The sequence below is a fragment of the Primulina eburnea genome, chromosome 15, assembly GCF_022965805.1.
Source record: "Primulina eburnea isolate SZY01 chromosome 15, ASM2296580v1, whole genome shotgun sequence".
Taxonomy (NCBI): domain Eukaryota; kingdom Viridiplantae; phylum Streptophyta; class Magnoliopsida; order Lamiales; family Gesneriaceae; genus Primulina; species Primulina eburnea.
The window spans coordinates 33,134,400-33,154,967 of record NC_133115.1 but is presented as its reverse complement, the minus strand read 5'-3'; the positions used below and the strand labels follow the sequence as shown (position 1 = coordinate 33,154,967).

Here is a 20,568-nt window from a genome sequence, read left to right as displayed (position 1 = left end):
GTTTGATTTCAAAAATTGAAAAATACTTTATTTCTTTATTATAGTTCATCGTATTCCTTAGTTCGGAGACATGTATGATTAGTTCGGAGATGAAGACATGTGTTCCTTAGTTCATTGTATTCTTTCTACAATGTCAAGTGATGAAGACATGTACGATTAGTTCGAGATAAACCGATCTAGTTTGATTTTGGGTTGATAATGTTTACATATGATTAAACTAGGGGTAGATCATAGATGATTAATCAATTGAATTATGAATTTTTTAATATGATGTAAATTTTACTATATTTTTGTTGAATTTCATACTTTTGTTCAACTAATATAAACTATTTTTAATATTTTGTTATTTTTTCTATAAAGTTTATTTGTAAATTTTTATCATTAATAATTTTTCTTATTGTTTATTTAAATATTTTTTTAAATATTCATAACTTCATTGAAACAATTAAAATTTGAAAAAAATTCAATTGTATATGATAATAGGGTATTTGGGTAGGGTATGGGTATCCGATAATCCGATGGGTATGGAGATGGGGATGAAATTCAATACCCGATGGGTTTGGGTATGGGTATGGGGATGAATTTAATAAATGGGTATGGGTATGGACATGGGTGTATGAAATCCGACCCATACCCTCCCCATTGTCATCACCCAATGTCTGAAAATGTCAGCCAATCAGTGAAAAATTAAAAACGAAGGAAATGAAAATAAAACGTGGGCCCAATGATTGCCAATTGTTGAATTGAAAATGTCTCCTAACTGGCCATGCCGCCGGGCTGATACTAGCCAGGAGCCATGATTACGTCGTCGAGGGGTGTGCTGTACATGAGCCAGCGGGATATATGCGTGTCTTTGCCGGATTATTTCACGGCTCTGACGGCCGCAACGCGCAGGGGTGAGGAATGGGCGAAGGGGAAGTAGAGCGGGTAAGGGTATGCGGGAATTCGGGTGGCTCTGTACCCTGAAGCTTACGGGTTATTGGGATTGAAGGATGAGACTGTAATTCCTTCAAAATTAACATTTCCTAAAATAACTAAATCAACTCATTTTGAAGTATTGATGAAGTTTCTTTTTTATAAAAAAAATCAAGAATATGTTCGTATCATTTTTCAATGGGAAAATATAACACAAACTTTTAATTAAATCTTCCTTTCTTTCTATTCAATTTCCATCCAAATAAACTACCACACCTATTTTCAATTGGTTATAGGGATGCATTTGAAAAATACAGGAGAAAGGTTTGGGATAAATATGAAGTTTATACAATATTTTTATTATATTAATAAATAATAAAATCGTTGTATTCAATAATCATGCAACTAAAATGCAATGCCAAAATATAAATAGCCTTCAAACAGAGCTTGATTGCGTCTGGGATAATCGATCCTATCGTCAATTAAAAATAAAATAATATTTTCTTAAAAAATAGACCACGACATCAAATATTGGTGAAACTGTGGAAGTCAACTGAAAATAAATGAATAAATAAAATTCTTAATCTTAAAAACTAAAACAATCTAATTCAAATCCTAAGATTTAAGCTGTCTTGGGTTTGGGGGCCTTTTTCTGTGGTTGCTTCTTCCTCGGGATGGAGTTCTTCATCCCTAGGAAATATAGTAATGCACCAACAAATGCCACACACTGCCACCAAAATGTAAACCAAAATTATTCAAACTGAAACTATAATGAAATGGTCAACCCCATAGAGTAAGAGAGGATGGAAACAGGCACGCATATTCAAATACAAAATTTCATTATATATCAGAATAACTAAAGTTCAAGCCAGACTCGAAAGGGTGTCGAGTTAGTCTTTGTGTCAATTAAAATGCAAGTGTATCAGAAAGCGGACCAGGAGGTAAAAGTACAGCAGAAAGTTTGATCAAAAGCGTGATAATGCAGTCCTAGACTATGCCAGCGTGAATATTGTCCGGTCTAATTTTGAAGGACTGGTGTTTACGAGGACCATTAGACATTGAGTTTGAGCATATCCTAAGATTTGACTAAGAATTCATTTGCTTGATTGAGTCCAATGATCCCCATCAGGTTTTTTTCCTTGATATGTTACGAGGGTGAGGTATACCAGCTTAGCATGACACGAAATCCTTTATTTGAGTTTGAAGGTTTCAACATTACCTGGAGGAACTCATGCAAGAGCCTGATAAATTCCGGCTCACCAACATCGTAGTTGTAAAAGTCATAGAACATAGGTGCTGTCAAAACCAAGTACAATATCTGCAGGATTTAACAAAAAAAGAACTTAAATGTATTGGTAACGATGAGTTGACACGTTTGGTATCGAGTAAGGCATAGGAATATAGAAGTGAGTTCATACCAGAAGAAAAGCACCAAAACCACTGCCAAGCACAAATAAAAGACCTCCTAACCCCTTCAAGAAAATACAGGCAGCAACAAAAGTCTTGGACTGCAAAACGTACAACATAGAACATGAGAAAAAAATAATTTTGCACTCCGGGGGAGGAAAAAAATATCCAGAATACAGGATCCTTTACATCAACATGCAAATTGTTTTGCCCAATTCTGTTATCAACAAACTTCTTGACAAAATGTAGCTTGGGAGCCCATTCTTTAGCTGCAGGTCCACCATCGTCTCCAAATTCATTGAACCTACAATAATACAAGCAAGCCATATCAGTAGAAGGCAACACAATACAATGTTATGAAACAGGATGGTTGATGATTTACATTGAAAACAAAAACAACCACACATGTCTTTCTTCTAAGGTTCAAACTAAAAATATGACTTGGGTGCTCACAATCATACACAAAAACAGAATTTATCGAGCGAGTAAAAAATATATATAAAAAACTAGCCTTCGTTAGTTTGACAATCTGGGTAAGCAATCAGACTTCGAAAACATAATATGTTTGGATACTTGGGTTTATTTCATCCTACCCATGAGGACATTGCCCCCATGATAGGATGAATGGCCAAGATTTGCCTATGCATATATAGGACCCACTTTTTTTTTTTGTAATTGTATGTGTGGCAAGATCTTATCTGTTGAAATGAAATGAGGGTAGTGCCCACATAGGTAGGATCTCATTAACCGGATACTTGACTGTTTCACAAACAAGTATGGCTAATGTTAGAAATATTGATGGCAAGTCTATTGAACTTAATTAGATTATTCTAATTCCAAATGTTAAAAGTTGTCACTAATATTGGAAGAGTAAACCACACCCAAGTTCTCTTTTCATCCATTTTTATTTTTAGCCGAAATCTCAACATTTTGGTTTTGTCTGGACAATCTCAAGCTCTTCCTTCAATGCCAAATACAATTTTCCACATTTCAGATTTAAGATCCCACCATATCAGCTTTAATATCTCACTGTCCACTTAATTTGATTCTTGACAATTTATCATGTCAAGAAGGTGATACATGTGAGTTGTGATAGATAGAAAACACATGTATTAGGCTAAATGAACTAAGGAAATCAAATGGTAAAGGTTGCTCATTTCATTGCCGGCTCATTAGAAACAAGAATATCTTCAAATTACCATCAGTTAACTCTATGAAAGAATGACGGCAAAAGTAGTTCAGCAAATGTTCATTTGTAAATCTACTCCAGAATACCTTGTGTATGCTAACATGAAGTTTCATTATCATAATAAGGATCAACATTCCTATGCATTGCTCATAAAACATATAGTTATCCAACCAAAAACTAATCACTAATGATCGTTTACTAGCACCAAGTCTAACCTAGAGAGTAAAAATCCATCAAGCCGGACGTGTTGTGCTCACAAGAAATACAGGCAGATGACCCTATATGAAGTTTGAGAAGAATCCGAGAACAACTTATATTCGGCAGGTTAATTTAGTCCCAGTGCACTGCTCGTTTCCCTTTTTTTTTTCCAAAAGCACCGAAAAACATTTGCCAAATTAGCTGCCCAACACTATAAGAACAGTCTTGTGCAGAACTATACAAAATTAAGCTAGAAAGGGAGCTCTTTAAGCAAGTAGACCAAAACCAAGCAGAAGATATCCCATAATCACGAGGCAGAAGAAGTTAAATTTTGAAAAGTATAAAGGAAAATGTACTTCACTGAAACAATTACAAGTACCACAAGAAAATATCAAAGTAAGCTGAGGCTCTATTTCTTGCTAACAACAACAATTTCTAAGCAAAAGTTCTGTAAAAATGTAATCTTGGCCCCTTATTTTCATTTTCTACAGGACGAAACAGAAACAGCCCTCACCACTTAAAATCAATTAAGCATGGAAACCATAAATGAAAAACCCGAAAACTCAAGGTCCAATAAAATCATGCCTATCAAGGACGAACAAAATCAAGAAGCTATATTTTGTTTCTTTCATCTTCTCTGATTCACAAACGATTTAGCGAATTCCTCCGGCGAACAAAAAAGGGTAGATCTGAAACTATGAGCCAATGCCGTACAAAAAATTTCGAGCTTCAAATTATTAGCATGCCCACACACAAACACGTACACACATCTATAACAGATCTAATTACACATAAAGAAAGAAGAACACTGAAAAAGCAAGAGCGAATTGGGTTACATTTGCCACGCAGATAGGATGAAGATGGAAGCAAAGAGCAGTCTTCCAAGAAAAGAAAAGAAACCCATCTTTCACAATGCCCAGCCCTTTGCTCTTCCGCTTTACCCCTCTCCGTTGCGTGTGTGTGCTGAGAACCGGGAAAAACGGTATAAAGGGAAAAAGGGATCGAGATTCAGAAGGCGTATATAGATGTATCTTAATAAAGGTAATGTCTATATGCAGATATTAATGTTACATTAATTATATATAGATGTATCTTAATAAAGGTAATGTCTATATGCAGATATTAATGTCAACATTAATTAATAAGACAAAAATTTACGGATCATATTTTATGAGATGGATCTCTTATTTGAGTCATCTATGAAAAATATTATTTTTTAGGTTAAGAGTATTACTCTTTGTTATGAGTATCGGTAAAATTAACCGTGTCAAATATAAAAATTCGTGAATCTGTCTCGTAAAGAGACTTACTCTGTTAATAATTCCATTTCTTTTCTCAGAATTTGACTTTCTTCCTATTTTACTTGTTTTCTTGGTCGTTGACTTCATAAACACATCTAAATATCGAATAATCTCGTCATGTAGATGAATAAAGGCCCTGGATTCAGTATCACAGTTTGGGATCTTGATGGGATCAAAAATGACCTGCTTCCTCGGAAAAATATAGTAGACAGAATCCGTGATGCATCTGGGACTTGGGTTTCTTTCAAGTGATTAATCACGGGATTGGTGTGAGTCTTTTGGATGAAATGCTGGCTGGGATAGGAGGTTTTATGAGAAGGATAATGAAGTGAAAAAGGAATAGTGGTATACAAGAGACGGGATGAAAACAGTGGCGTACAACAGTAATTTTTATCTGTACAGAGCTGCATCGACTAATTGGAGGGCTACTACTTGCTGCAATATGGCTCCTCCGATTCTAAATCCAGAAGAATTTCCCGAGGCATGCAGGTAATGTTTCAACCAAAAAAAAACTAATATTTGTTGTATATTTTTTCACTGGAAGCATATTTTTAATGATACGATTATTTCAGTTTTGGTACTCGAAGCCATATTTGGAGAAAGATAAAGGGTTATAGTAGCGTGGAAATTGTACATGGTTCGTATATAGATTGGCAGAATTACAGTTGATCGATTTTGTCGTATAGCAGATGCAAATTCATCGAGTCAATATGGAAGAAATTCCACAGTAGATCGGTTTAAAAGATTTGAATTTTAGATTGGTCAAGAATATAACATCTATGTCCACGGCAGAGTTTAATTTGAAAGAAAAACAAAACCTCTGTCGATAATAAATATTTCAAAGGCTCAAGAATTGAGCGGTCTCCTCAGTTATTCTCTTGACAATATTATCCTCGCAGGGACATCATGATTGAACATTCCAAGCATGTGAAAAAGACAGGTCGACTTTTGTTCGATCTACTATCGGAGGCTCTCAGTCTCGACCCTAGTCATCTGAACAACACAGGTTGTTCAGAGGGGCTAGCCATCTTGTATCACTATTACCCTGTATGCCCTGACCTTGAGTTGACCTTAGGAGAAAGCAAACATGCTGACTACTACTTTTTCACTGTTCTACTTCAAGACAACATTGGAGGCCTCCAAGTGCTTTGTCATGATCAGTGGATTGATATTACCCTTGTGCCAGGAGCTCTAGTAATCAACATTGGAGACCTTTTACAGACACTTTTCTTTCTACTACTTCGCCTTATTCCCGTGGTTGTATCCCCGTGCTAATTTACTGTTATCTTGAATGTTTTTAAGAGCTGATGTCAAATGACAAGTTTAAAAGCGGGCAACACAGAGTTGTAGCGAATCTTGCTGCCCAAGAGTGTCTGTGGCATGCTTCTTTACTACTGGTTTGATGCCATCATCAAAATTATATGGACCCATCAAAGAACTGCTGTCTGAAGAGAACCCTCAAAAATACCGGGAAACCACAGCCCAAGATTAATCACTGCACTACAAATCTACAATGCAAAAGGTCTAGGTGGGACTTCTGCTTTGTTAGATTTCAGGTTATAAATCGACGATTCAAGATCTGCCTGTCTTCAAACAGTACTTGGGTGCCATGAATTTGGTTTCATTGCTTGTTTTTTGTCTGGTTCAATAATAAAACGAAATCCAGTATCCCGGAGGTGAGTTGGAAGCAGAGGAAGCCCTCGTGCCCTAGGGGGCGTCTTAGATTGTTGTATAAAATCTCTATTATATCTGTTTCTTGTTCTTGTTTTGTACGATCCGGAAAATTCGACTCTAAATTGTATCATATCACATGCCATCTTGAAGGTGTTGATATCCTATCACTGGTACCTTAAATTTAAAACCATTCTTCGTATTGTTTGACTTTGGACTATTGGATTTTTTTTCTATTTTGAATGGAAATTAGATAAATAAATTTTGGGCTTGTTAGGTGGATGGTTAAATGCGCAATGAAAAGTGTCACTTACAAAAATAATCTTAATATAAGTAAACTTATATTGAATTACACTTTGTGAAATAAAAAAATGATGGTCAAAAGATTCTCTTTCGTCTACGCAAGATCAAAAAACTTCACACTACTTACTCATTTTTTGAAAACTACTATATTAGCTTTCACGTATCTAAAAAAAGACAAAAACTTGTGTGAGACGGTCTTACGGGTCGTATTTGTGAGACGAATCTCTTATTTGGGTCATCCATGAAAAAGTATTACTTTTTATGCTAAGGCAGCGTTTGGTTTGGAGGATAAAATAAACTAATGATTAGTATGTAAATGCTAAAGAAAATGATTGTCGTAGAAATGTAATATATGGTGTAAAATATTATTTTGTTTGGTTTGATTTTTAAGTGTAGGATAATTTTAAAATTTTTGATGAAATGACAAAATTGCTCTTTCCTCTTTTTTTTTCTTCTTCCACTCCGGCGGCGGCGGTCGGCCGCAAGCGGCTGCAGGGGACGGCGGCTGCGGTCGGCCGCAAGCGGCGGTGGATGCCGGAAACAGCGGCGGCGGTGGCCAGCGGTGGCCGGCGGAGGTGGTCGGCAGTTGCCGGCGGAGGTCAGCCTTTGGCAGGGTTGCCGGTGGGCGGAAGGAAGTGGTGGTGAGTTTGAATTTAAGAGAAGGGTAAAATTGAAAAAATAAGATGTATTAAGAGTGAGATAAATAATCCTAGGCAAAAACTTGTATGAGACGGTCTCACGGGTCGTATTTGTGAGACGGATCTCTTATTTGAATCATCAATGAAAAAGTATTACTTTTTATACTAAGAGTATTACTTTTATTGTGAATATGAGTAGGGTTGACCCGTCTCACGGATTAAGATCCGTGAGACGGTCTCACATGAGACTAACTCATAATCCTAAGAGGTGAGAAGGTATTATTTTAACCTACCTAATATAACCTAATAATTCATAGGAGGGATTGACTTGGTTAAATAAAAAACATACCAAACAAGTGATTAGGTTGGTTAAAAAAAATAAATCTATCTAATCTATCAAACCAAACGCTGCCTATGAGTATTACTTTTTTATTGTGAATATCGTTAAAGTTGATCCGTCTCACAAATTAAGATATGTAAGACGGTCTCATATGATACCTAAAATGAAGATATCTGAGATTGCAGGCGCTGTCTGTCTTTATCTTTGAGATCCTTCGTGTTAAATATCAAAGGTTTGTTTTTATTTTGTTTATCTTGAAGTTATCACACCTTTTTAAATACCTAGTCATCCCGATATTTGCAAATTTATCTTAAAATAAATTCAATATAATATAATATATAAATCAATAGATTTGAAGAACTAACATTAGTCTAAAGTTCAACTTTTTATTATTGTCAATTTTATATCATATTATTTGCATAAATTTTGTAAATGTTGACGTATCAAGTATAAATGTACCAACTTGAGTAAAAAAATTAATAAAATTCTACCTTCTAAGAATTCCAATTTGATTGTAAATTATTGTTTTTTTATGCCAATAAATTTATTAAAAACAAAAGATTTTAAAGAAAAATAATACTGTAACTAAAAAATAAATTTCTAGATATGATTACAGTAGTTATACAATGAAGGAAATCAAAATAAAAATATAAAGTGTCATTGTCCTAAATTTAATGGGCTTACCCAGTTCGACCAAGAAAATTAATGAATTGTCATTGTCCTAAATTTAATGGGCATATCTAGTTCGACCGAGAAAATTAATGAAGAATAATAGAATATAGTCTTTTGTGATAAGGTATCACGAATCTTTATCTGTGAAATTGGTCAATATTTTTGATATTCACAATAAAAATTAATACTCTTAATATAAAAAGTAATAATTTTTCGTGGTTGACCCAAATAAAAAATATGTCTTACAAAATACGATCCGTGAGATCTTTTCACACAAGTTTTTATCATTAATGAATTTTCATTGTCCTAAAATAAATAAAATAGATATTTATCTTTTTGGTGGAAGAGCTATAATCTTCCAAATTATGGGTCAGAGAACTATTTCTCACACCTTCGTTTATATCCTTTTCTTTACGTGTTATTTTAAAAGTGGCAGCAACGACTAGAAATAAAATATTCCTAGCAAAGTGCAGTGAATACATATTAATAAACGTGTTATTTAAACCACTACCATGATGTGTCAAGTTACCAGATCAGATAATCAATGCGAATTAAATATGTCTGATACATAAAATTTATTGAGTGAGTCTCATGTGAGACCGGTCAACAATACTCATATTCACAATAAAAAGTAATAATCTTAGCATAAAAAGTAATACTTTTTTATGGGTGACCCAAATAAGAGAACCGTCTCACAAATAATACACGTGAGATCGTCTCACATAAGTTTTTGCCAAATTTATTTTAGCTGTAAAACGAATATTTGAATATTTTATATCCCATTTTTTTTTATCTCTTGAAAAATGTTGACATGATGATATCATTCAAACGAAAAAGATTAAATTTGAAAAATAAATATAAGTTAGCGGATTAATACCGTATTTTGATTGATAACATGACTATACATTAAAAATGCGAAAATTAAATGACCGAAAATATATACATATACTTGCAGGAATTAAGAATATGTAAAATTAGTAAACTGATTTCCCACTATAAATCTTCCAAAATTTTATTGATTAGACTAAATACATGATATCATCCCAAGAGGTAGATTGAAATTGAATGAGAGGATACAGTGAGTTCTTATAAATAGGTCGGGAGTTTACTATCTCCTCGTCTGTGCGCTTTGTCCAATATAGTTCATCTAGTCGAAGTAGTTTCTGAGTTATATTGCGTTGATTTTTTGGGTTTACTCAGAGAGGAAAAAACGATTGTGGATTCTCATATATATATATATATATATATATATATATATATATATATATATATATACACACTCACCAGCAGGTTGCTACATGTGTCCTAACCTCATATATGTGGATGAAAAACTGATAAAGTCAATTGCTTAAGACGAATTTTGACACGTGATAATATCAAATGTCATTGTTTGAGATCAGCTATGACGAAGTAGCCCACCATGACTAAACTGTATATTTTATCTTGTCTCTTCAACTCACTGACAGATCATTATGTCTATAAATTAGTTACACGATCACCAGGCTGTCAGGTACAAATCTTACAGTGCTCTACAATTACATCTAATGGCAGGAGTAACACCAGGATTCCCTACAGGTAACCAGGAGTATGACAGAATGGAAATGCTCCAGGCTTTCGATGAAACCAGAGCTGGTGTCAAGGGCCTGTTAGATTCTGGGATACAGAAAATTCCCAGGATTTTTATCAGGCCATATGAGGAGCTGTTGCAGGACTCATCAACTTATAAAAGGGCAAATGTCCAGGTTCCTGTAATTGATCTCAGTGAAATTCGGAATCCCGACAGGCGGAAACTGGTCGTTGAGGAGGTAAGAATTGCATCGGTAACATGGGGTTTTTTCCAGGTTATAAATCATGGGATTCCATTGCCTGTTCTTGATGGCATGATTGAAGGTGTGCGCGAATTTAACGAGCGAGATCCGGAGGAGAAAAAGAAGTATTATACGCGAGACAACACAAAAGCTGTAAGATTTAGCAGTACCTACGATCTTTTTACATCAAGAACTGCTAGTTGGAGGGATACTTTGACCCTTTCGTTTTCGGATCCTGACCATCCCACTGATCGAAACGAACTGCCAGCTTCTTGCAGGTTAATTTGATCCCCACCCCCCTTTTTGTTAAAGAATATATGATTCCATGGTCTAATATCTACCGAATGATGATGGTTTGCAATTTGTAGGGAATCTGCTATTCAATACTCCAGACATGTAGAAATATTGGGGAATCTCTTACTGGGATTATTATCCGATGCTCTTGAACTTCAAACCGATTGTTTGAAAAATATGGAATGCTCCAAAGGGCATCGTCTGCACTGCCACTACTATCCAGCATGCCCGGAACCAGAACTGAGTATTGGAACTGGCAAGCATTCTGATGCAGGTTTCCTCACTATTCTGCTGCAAAACCAAATTAGGACAGGTCTCCAGGTTATGTATGAAGGTCAATGGGTCGATATTGAGCCATTGAGAGGTGCTCTTGTCGTAAATATCGGGGATCTTCTCCAGGTACATATGTACATTACATACGTACATACGTACATACATACATAATCGTGACTTTTGGTCATGAAATTTATCTCTAATAATTTATCATATATATAGTTGGTATCAAATGGAAAGTTCAGGAGCAACGAACATAGGGCAATTTCCAATGAGATCGGGCCAAGAATTTCTGTGGCTTGCTTCTTCTCTGGACCTGTGAACGGAGCCAAAATTTATGGGCCAATCAAAGAGCTAATCTCACAAGAAAGTCCACCTTTATACAGAGATGTTGTATTAAGTGATTATGTAGTCAAGTTCCTCAGCGCTGGACTTGACAATTATCGTGCTCTAGATTATTATAAATTCTAACAATTATCAACTTATGTTGTCTGAAATGATGTACGTATGATGTCAAAATAAATATTACGGATGTTGTTTGAAAAGCAGGATACTTGTTCTTAAACCAAAAAAACTCCCTCTCGAGTTAAAGTTTTATAAAATTATCATATTTTAGATGATTAAAAAATAAAAAGAACGATGGGATTTAAAAAATCTTGAAGTCGGAGAGAAGACATATGTAATTGTTCAGAAAATATTGACCAAGATGTGGGTTCTTTAATATTTTGTTTCTTTTGGTTTCCCAGAATAAAAGATTCCTCGATCGAACCAAGTCAATCTCACCAAATAAAATATTTCTTATTTTTTTTACAAATAAACTTACAAAACTGGTCTCTCATGTTTTTCTAAAAACAAAAACATTTATTATATACTTTGGAAGCAAAGAAAATGGACGGTCCATCCCAATTCCCCCACTAGGCAGTTTGGAAAATTTGTACCAACAAAATATCGTCAAAACAGACAGCTTTCTTGCCTGCCACGACCTTTGACTGTGTCGCAACAATTTGAGAACATAAAATAAATGCGAAACTACATAATTAAAATTAATTGATTTCTTTTGAAGAATAAAAATAGCTAATGACATCATAAAAATAATTTCTAATAAAAAGTTACTAACTTACATTGGGTATTTAAATTTTTTCAGAAAGTATACAAAAAATTGGAAGATTTTGCTTGAACATGAGCAAAATTTAGCCACCCTGTTACCCAATCACGCCGAATATCCCTTTGTCATTTGTCCCATATATCTACTTTCTTCACTTTTTAGGAATTCTTTTTCCTTCGTGGAATTGGCCTTTTTGTGTATACATGCAATCGAGTAATTGACGGGTGAATTTCTAGATTGGGACCCGATGGGACGTTCGTTGCATTTTCTTGGGTACTACTTCAAAAAGATGAAGTAAGTGTGTGATTAAGGAGAATCCCCTTCCCTCCTTTAAACAAACAAAGAAAAGAACCGACTGCTAGAGCAAGCTAGCAAATTTGAACTTGTTAATTTTTCGATCCACCCGGAAATTTGTGAGGTCAGTGGCCGAAGAAGGTGGGAGTGATCGTCGGTGTCATGAGGTCGCACGGACAATGAGCAGGTATGAGACTGTATGGTTGAAGAGTGCTTAAAAAATGTGATATGTACTATTCATATCAAGAAAGTTCAACTTCTTTTCGGGAGTTCACCACATAATAACTCCAAAGTTAAGCTGTTGATTTGAGGTAATTCTGAGATGGGAGACTCACGGGAAAGTTTCTTAGGTTGCGTGTGAGTGAGAGTATAAGCACGCTGGAATGACTCGTCTTGATACAATGAGAACAATCGTCGAATATGAGGCAATACAAATTTAAATATTGTTAACAAATTTATTGGCAGCCAAATTTCTTTTCTGATTTAGGTTAGATACCTTTTAACCAACCATCCGCCACTTTCTTTGGGTACATCTTTGTTTTCCCACCTTAAATATATATACATTCACACGTCCAAACTTCGTATCGTCCATCTTCTTTTCTCTCCCCCACACAAAATCACCTGCAAGTACTACTACATTCTAAAATTCAAACTGGGATTCCATTTTAAATTTTTTTTTCAAAGTAGACGAACTTTTCCCCATCATTTATGAGCATGATGTTCAAGTCTTGGATGATTTGTAGTAATCCATCTTAATATTTCATACTTTTTTTTCTGGAAATTTTGAATCCACTGATTATATTTTCTTGAATAAAATCCTTTCTTGGAGTTAGCATGTCACTGCCTCCCATTCAAAGTCCGCCATCCTCACATTTTGTTCCGTCTTTGTCTTCTTCGCATACTGGCTTCCCTATTATAGCGGTTGCCATTATCGGCATTTTAGCGACTGCTCTCTTGCTGGTTGGCTACTATGTCTTTGTGATCAAATGTTGCTTGAATTGGCACCAAATTGATCTTTTAGACCGTTTTTCCTCCTCTAGAAGACGCCGTGCTGGAAACCACTTACTGTCTCGCTCTCCGGTGCCCGAGAATCGTGGGCTAACCGAAGCTGCGATCAGATCAATCCCAGTTTTCAAGTTCAACAAAGGAAATGGAAAAGAGCCAGCTGTCCAAAACTCTAGCGAATGTGTCGTTTGTTTGATTGAATTTCAGGAAGAAGAGCAGCTAAGAATCATCCCAAATTGCGGCCATTTCTTTCACATTGATTGTATAGACGTTTGGCTTCAAAACAACGCCAATTGTCCACTTTGTAGAACAAGCGTTTCAGCCACTCCTACAAGTCAAGAAATCCTTGCTACATATCCTTCTCCTCGATATCCAACTCCATACACCGATAACTTCACTGGAAGGGATGAAGATTATGTGGTGATTGAAATAGGAACTGATCTACAGAGCCATCCCAATCCAGCACCACATGGGATTCAAGAAAATTCGAACTCCAGCGAGTTTTTATCCATTAGCCCTTCACCGGAGAAGTTCGAACCCAAGTTCACGCGGAAGAAATCCAAGAAAGTTTCAAGCATGGGAGATGAGTGCATTGAAAGTAGGCAGAAAGATGAGCAATTCTCTGTATTTCAGCCATTTCGAAGGTCATTTTCCATGGATTCAGCAGATGACAGGCAGTTGTATTTAGCTGTTCAACGTATAATGAATCAGAAAGGTGATGCTGCAATCAGTAGTGAGACTATAAGTGCAAATGAAGGTTGCAGAATTAAAAGATCGTTCCTTTCTCTTGGGCATGGTAGAAGTGCGGTTCAACCAGTTGAATCAGAGGCGTTAGGCTAGATACTTTTATTTTATTTTTAGGTATATAATGAATTTTTTTTAGAGATTCCTAGTTACCTATATATATTTCATATTAGTAGGGTGTATTCAATCTAGATTTTTGATGATTTTTAATGATTTTTTTAAATGATAGACTTTTATGGATTTGATAGATTTTTATTGACTTTTACAGAATCTCACATATTTATAAACAGATTTATGTGGATTCATGTAGACTTTTTTGCAAGATTTATATTGACTTTTACATATTCGCACAGATTTATAAACAAATTTATGTGGATTCATGTAGACTTTTTTGCAAGATTTTTATAGACTTTTGTGAATTTTTTTTATAAGATTTTATAAATTTTGTACTTAATTATAACATATTATTTTTTATTAATTTCTTTGAACTAATAATTATTTGACATATATAACATATTCGGTTTGAACTAATAATTAATTGAATCCATCTAAACTTTTAAAATTTACGAAAGTCATTAAAAGTCAATAATTATCTTGCATTGAAGACACCCCCCTTGCTTTTCGTTTTACCAATGTATATGTTTTGACTAGAGTAGTTAAAGAGTGATATTTAGTACCATTTATGTGAAAATGAGATTTTTTTTGGAAAATCGAGTGTAATTTTTTTTGGGGTGTGGGGAATAAATCGAAGAGGACCATTAAATATATCAATCCCTAAAAATGTATATAAATAAAACGCGAAAATTCTGGTGAGACGGTCTCACAGATCAATTTTGTGATACATATGTTTTATTTGGGTTGTCCATGAAAAAATATTAATTTTTATGATAAAAATATTACTTTTTATAGTAAATATAGACCGTGTTTAGCCGTTTCACGAATAAAAATATCTGAGATCATATTATAAAAAACATACTTGAAATGAAAAGTGGACTCCCCAGCACCCATAGCTTGAACAAGGGAAAGTTAAATTTAATGGACCACATATCTAATTTTGAGTAGAAGACATGATTGAAATCGTCATTGCTTTAACAACTTTCCCCTTCATGTACCTCATTTTTCTTCGAATAATTGTTTTTCATGATTGAATCAAACGATTTTCCTTTTTGGCTTTTACTGGAAAATTTTGAAGTGGAAAAAAATATATCCAAGAATTACAAAAGAAATTTGGATGTTTTCACTGTCATGCATTGGGAGGTAAAGGGGTCCCCCCTTTCCCAAACCCTATATTTATAGTGCAAACAATGACATCTTACCAAATTCCCAAATTTTAGAATTATTTTTCCAATATAAATTTGGTGTGGATTCGGTTCTAAATCCTCCACTCTATATTTTCTACTACACATATATATGATATAACAATTTTCATTTTATATATAAAGATTATTTTCCAAAATATAAATAAAGTTTCTAAAGATACTTGGCGGAGTTTTACTTTCATATATTGACTTGTGAGATCGTTTCACAAAAAAAAATTGTGCTCAATAAAATCTGTGTGCTTTGAATCAATACAAGTTATGAATTAAGCGGATGTATTGGTTCTAGAACTTTAATGATTTTTTTGAAAATGTAAAAGTTTAGATGTATTTTATCCAAACTTTTATATTTTCTATAAAAGTTTAATGATATTCAATGTAAACTTAAGTAGATATATTGGTTTAAGACTACTGCATCAAATCGAGGTTTATTTATGAATTTTTTTCTTTATATTTTTGAAAAGTTATGATAAAGGATTTGACATAGCGTACTTGGAACGATCCAATATGAACAACCTTATATACTCTACATGGCTAGCGTGGTATGCAGACTAATACGTCGGATCAAAGTTTATTCATTGCACACGTAAGAATAGCGGTTTCGGGTTCCATCTTCATTAAAAAAAACATATATGCTTCGAATTTGTATTTAAATAATCATGGATGTCCGTAACATATTGGACTATTTTGTATAATTTTTTCCCTAATCTTAATAATGAATAATTAATTTTCTCCCAACTTAATCAAGAATCTATAAATTCTTTCTGACCTTTATTCTTGTTAATGCTTCTTTTTTATAAATTATTCTCGACTCCTGAAGACAAAAAGAATCGCGGAAAAAGGTCAATTTCCTTTATTTCTTCCTCGAAGATTACCAAGCTGCATTCACCAATGATGCTTAGCGATTGTTCAATTTGACCAATGCCATCGAATAATTTTTGAAATAATCTCTCTACTCCACACACACACACACACACACACACACACACACATATATATATATATATATATATATATATATATATATATATATATATATATATATATATTATATATCAAATTTATAAGCTCATAAGAGGCACATGCATCACAAAGAACAAAGTTTGATATCATGAACAGCCATTGTGAACACTCATGCGAGTATGCTGAAGTAGAATTTCAAATATATATTTATTTGTTGCTTAATAAATTTGTTTTCGCATTTAGAATGATTTTCATTTTCGGAAGATATTCATTTTCGGACTATTTATTTCAAATTTATAAGATCATAAGAGGCATATGCATCACAAAGAACAAAGTTTGATATCTGAACAACCATTGTGAACACCTATGCGAGCAGTGCTGATGTAGAATTTCAAATGTATATTAGTATCTCACCCATGTGATGCACGGATTATATATATACACGCAAAATAGCAACCCTATTAAAATCAATTAAATTTTCTATAATTTCGAAAAGGCAATTGAAAGGTTTCTACTTCATCTGAAAATTTAAATTTGCAGGTGTCCGACAGTTGTCTGTAATTAAACTTTAATTATTTTCATTAAAAAAAATTATCTAGTTAACATAAAAAGGGAGTTGAAAAGTTGTAATTTAAAAATTTAGAAGCCCGGTCGTAATTTAAATTTAATCATTATCTTTACATTTTTTATTTAATTCGTGCAATTAAAATTGCATTTTAGAAAAATTTAGTAGACGATATACGCAGAAACTGAAAACACACAATAATTTTGTTTTGGAATATGTACAGTGCGATTGTCCATAATTTTATGTTCTGGAATTTCCTTCACCAATTTAATGAATTTTAATATTTTTTCCATAGTTTACGTGATTTTCAATTTTTAGCATCTTTTTTTTTCAATTGATCACTTATCTCTTTTTATATATATAAAAAAATTGTAGACAATATATGCAGAAATCGAAAAGACTCGTTTATTGTTTGGAATATGTACAGTTCAATTATCTACAATTTATTTCTTCAGCAATTTAACGATTACGCATGTATTCATCATAGATTATACATTACTTTATAGTTTTATTAATGTTGTTTAGGTGTAAAAGATTGATATTACTTTTTTTTTTTTTTTTTTTCAGATTTTCTGATTTTATATCGATGATGATGGTGATTATTGGTACTACTACTATATTATTACTACTACTATTATTATTATTATTATTATTATTATTATTATTATTATTATTATGAGTAGGTCTATTGTGAGACAGTTTCACGAATCTTTATCTGTGAGACGGGTTAATCCTACCGATATTCACAATAAAAATTAATATTCTTAACATAAAAATTAATATTTTTTCATGGATGACCCAAATAACCGATATTCACAATAAAAAGTAATACTCTTAGCATAAAAAGTAATATCTTTTCATGGATGACCCAAATAAGATATCTGTCTCACAAAATACGATTCGTGAGACTGTCTCATATAAGTTTTTTTTCCTGTTATTATTATATTGATAGATTTCAACTATTAATTTTGAACGAGAATTATAACACATTCTGAATTATATGTGGGGGCCAGGGTTTTATATACTAATAGAAATTTTTTTCTGGAAAACTCAACTTAAAGTAAAAATTACATCTCGAAATCTATAAATTTTCTCGATTTGATAGAGTCACGTTAATGTTAGGGCGCTATTTCCCTAATAGTCAATTAACTTACAAAAAAACAGTGAAGATCTTGTACGAAAACATAGGTTTATAATATATACATATATATATATAAAGATAAATGAAAAGTTTACAATTACATTTTTGCAAACCAAAAGTTGGCAATTTATGAAGCTGCTTGTAATTTCATGTCATGTCTACTTCTTCTTCTCCAAGGAAGAATCCAACATCTCCTCCAACAAACTATCACCCAAATACTCCAACTCGATCCTCTCTCCAGAACAACAATAATACGGTCCAACCATTGAAGAGGAGGACGAAGACGATGCCGGAAATGCAGGTGAAAATTTCGGATTGTATGGAGGAATGGTCAATTGAGAGTAATACTCGTTAGGAAAGTTTAAAATTGCAAGATGACCCCTCAGCTTAAATGCAGCTTTATCATATGCGCGCGCGGCCTCCTCCGCTGTGTCAAACGTTCCTAGCCACAGGCGTGCTCCCTGTCGAGTCGGGTCACGGATCTCCGCCGCAAACTTCCCCCAAGGCCTGTGCCGGACGCCACGATATCGAGTTTCTTCTTTTTTGTCGTCGTCCCTTTCTTGCATGGCCTTGCTTCTTGAAGCTCCTTCCATTTATTCGTGTACAGTCGAAAATCAATATTTCTTCGTATGAAATTGTGGATACATATACAAACAAGATATTTGGTGGTTAAATTTCGTGGGGAGAAGTTAGTGAATTGGCGGTAATTAGTTTATACTTCATAGAACATATGGGGTATATATAACTTGAAATGATGTCAAAAGTTTGCATTGTTCGACCAAATCTAATGTGATATTCATATTTTCCTACCAAGAATCGTAAACAGCACGTGCCAAAAGAATTTGATTAAGGAATTTTACGAAATTTAACCACCAAATACGACGTTATGTAATATATGCTCATAAAAATCAGACAAAAGTAGATAAGACATATAAATAAATAAATGTAAAACATAACGGCGTAATTTTTGTAATATAACGGCGTAAGACATCAAATTAGAATGTGTTACGTGGAAAGTGACTATTATAGGATTTAGTGGAAAACATATCTAATCCGTATGTTAATAAAAACCCAACATAGAATTTTTCGTGCCAGATTATGTATATTATGTGCTTGGATATATAACTGGTAGATTAAAATTCAAAAAAATTGAGAAGTATTTATTAAAACACTTTATGGTAGTCAAAATTAAGAATCATGAATTGTCGAAAAGTTAGGATCGATGGCGACAAATTCAAATAATTTGTGTGAGAACCCAGAATTTCGGAAAGAGCTAGCAATCTCAGTACTCATGCAAAGCTAGTAATTTCAAAATTCAGCAGATCATTTTCAGTAGCCGAATTCCACATGAAATTCAACAGCCGGATTAAATTTAACACCGCGAAATTCAGCGGATCATTTCACCAGACTATGCCTATGGTCAGTTGCGGATTAAAACTTATAATTTGTGCATTAACTCGAAATCACGACATTTAATGGCTACTAATTGAGAAGCTAACAATCAGATTTTACCAAATAAATAACACATGAATTCTTGAATTAATTTTATACAAAATCTACAACGCATCACTTCAGATTTTGAAGCAAAGAGTAGCTTTATTATCGAGCAGTATTTCAGTGGTGAGGGCAGACAAATTTTTAAAAGCATCAATCGAGATACGTTTAGCAATTTGCATCAAGTGGGTATTTTGTTTTAGCTCATGAAATTATTCAAAAACCGACCAACATATATGATATGTATGATTTCAGAATTCGGTATTTTTTAAGCACCGGAACTTTGTGAAATAATAATAGGAATATATTCTGAATATTACTAATTATTGTTATTACTAACTACCGGCCTCCTTTTATCAAGGATTAAAATATTGATTTGCCATGCAATTCATAATCTGTTCATTGCACAAGTTTGATACCTGTTAATTCTGAACGCTAAGACAAAACAGATCTTCCGAAATTCTGGGTTCTCACACAAATTATTTGAATTTGTTGCCATCCTAACTTTTTCGACCGTTCACGATTCTTAATTTTGACTACCATAAAGTGTTTTAATAAATACTTCTCAATTTTTTTGAATTTTAATTTAATCTACCAGTTATAAAGTTTCTGATTGCATATAATCTTTAAAGGATTATATGTAGAGCATACTTTTGCAAAGAACACCACAAACAGTATTCGCTTTTGTTAAGATAAGAAAAATTCTGTCTATATATTTTACTTACCTTTATTTGATTTATATTCCTAATAATCTTCGTAGGTCATATTCTAGAATATTATTTAAAAAATATATATAAAAGACATTATCATTTTTCTCTCAAATTTGCCTTACATGATGTAAATATTACACTTTTTTTTTGTCTTTCGTTATTTCAAAATTACATTTATATGATGTACATATCACACTTTTGTTTTTCTTTATTTCAATTTTT

General features: G+C 33.5%; 4 protein-coding genes and 1 pseudogene across 5 annotated transcripts; 3 read left to right on the top strand and 2 right to left on the bottom strand.

The window, feature by feature from the left end:
• Positions 1–1,315: 1,315 nt before the first annotated feature.
• Positions 1,316–5,152, bottom strand: LOC140814853 (uncharacterized). Of its 2 annotated transcripts, XM_073173951.1 has the most exons (6): positions 5,073–5,152; positions 4,546–4,672; positions 2,512–2,626; positions 2,334–2,423; positions 2,135–2,233; positions 1,316–1,642 (listed from the first exon to the last, which is right to left on the bottom strand). In XM_073173951.1, exons 2-6 carry the CDS (start codon positions 4,611–4,613, stop codon positions 1,538–1,540), a joined length of 477 nt encoding a protein of 158 aa, XP_073030052.1. In that variant the 5' UTR covers positions 4,614–4,672; positions 5,073–5,152; the 3' UTR covers positions 1,316–1,537. The 2 variants fall into 2 exon arrangements, with proteins under 2 accessions (XP_073030052.1, XP_073030051.1); XM_073173950.1 differs by lacking the exon at positions 5,073–5,152 and having other exon boundaries at positions 4,546–4,772.
• On the top strand, positions 5,134–6,943 carry LOC140814852 (1-aminocyclopropane-1-carboxylate oxidase homolog 1-like; annotated as a pseudogene).
• Positions 6,944–10,110: 3,167 nt separating this feature from the next.
• On the top strand, positions 10,111–11,506 carry LOC140815234 (1-aminocyclopropane-1-carboxylate oxidase homolog 1-like). Its single transcript, XM_073174357.1, has 3 exons — positions 10,111–10,720; positions 10,811–11,135; positions 11,232–11,506. Exons 1-3 carry the CDS (start codon positions 10,179–10,181, stop codon positions 11,478–11,480), a joined length of 1,116 nt encoding a protein of 371 aa, XP_073030458.1. The 5' UTR covers positions 10,111–10,178; the 3' UTR covers positions 11,481–11,506.
• Positions 11,507–12,913: 1,407 nt separating this feature from the next.
• Positions 12,914–14,426, top strand: LOC140815236 (RING-H2 finger protein ATL16-like). Its single transcript, XM_073174358.1, has one exon. It carries the CDS (start codon positions 13,243–13,245, stop codon positions 14,251–14,253), a length of 1,011 nt encoding a protein of 336 aa, XP_073030459.1. The 5' UTR covers positions 12,914–13,242; the 3' UTR covers positions 14,254–14,426.
• A 3,874-nt stretch (positions 14,427–18,300) lies between these two features.
• LOC140815664 (ethylene-responsive transcription factor ERF098-like) lies at positions 18,301–18,735 on the bottom strand. The gene has a single exon (XM_073174737.1). The coding sequence runs from the start codon at positions 18,733–18,735 to the stop codon at positions 18,301–18,303; it is 435 nt and encodes a 144-aa protein (XP_073030838.1).
• Between the last annotated feature and the right edge of the window lie 1,833 nt (positions 18,736–20,568).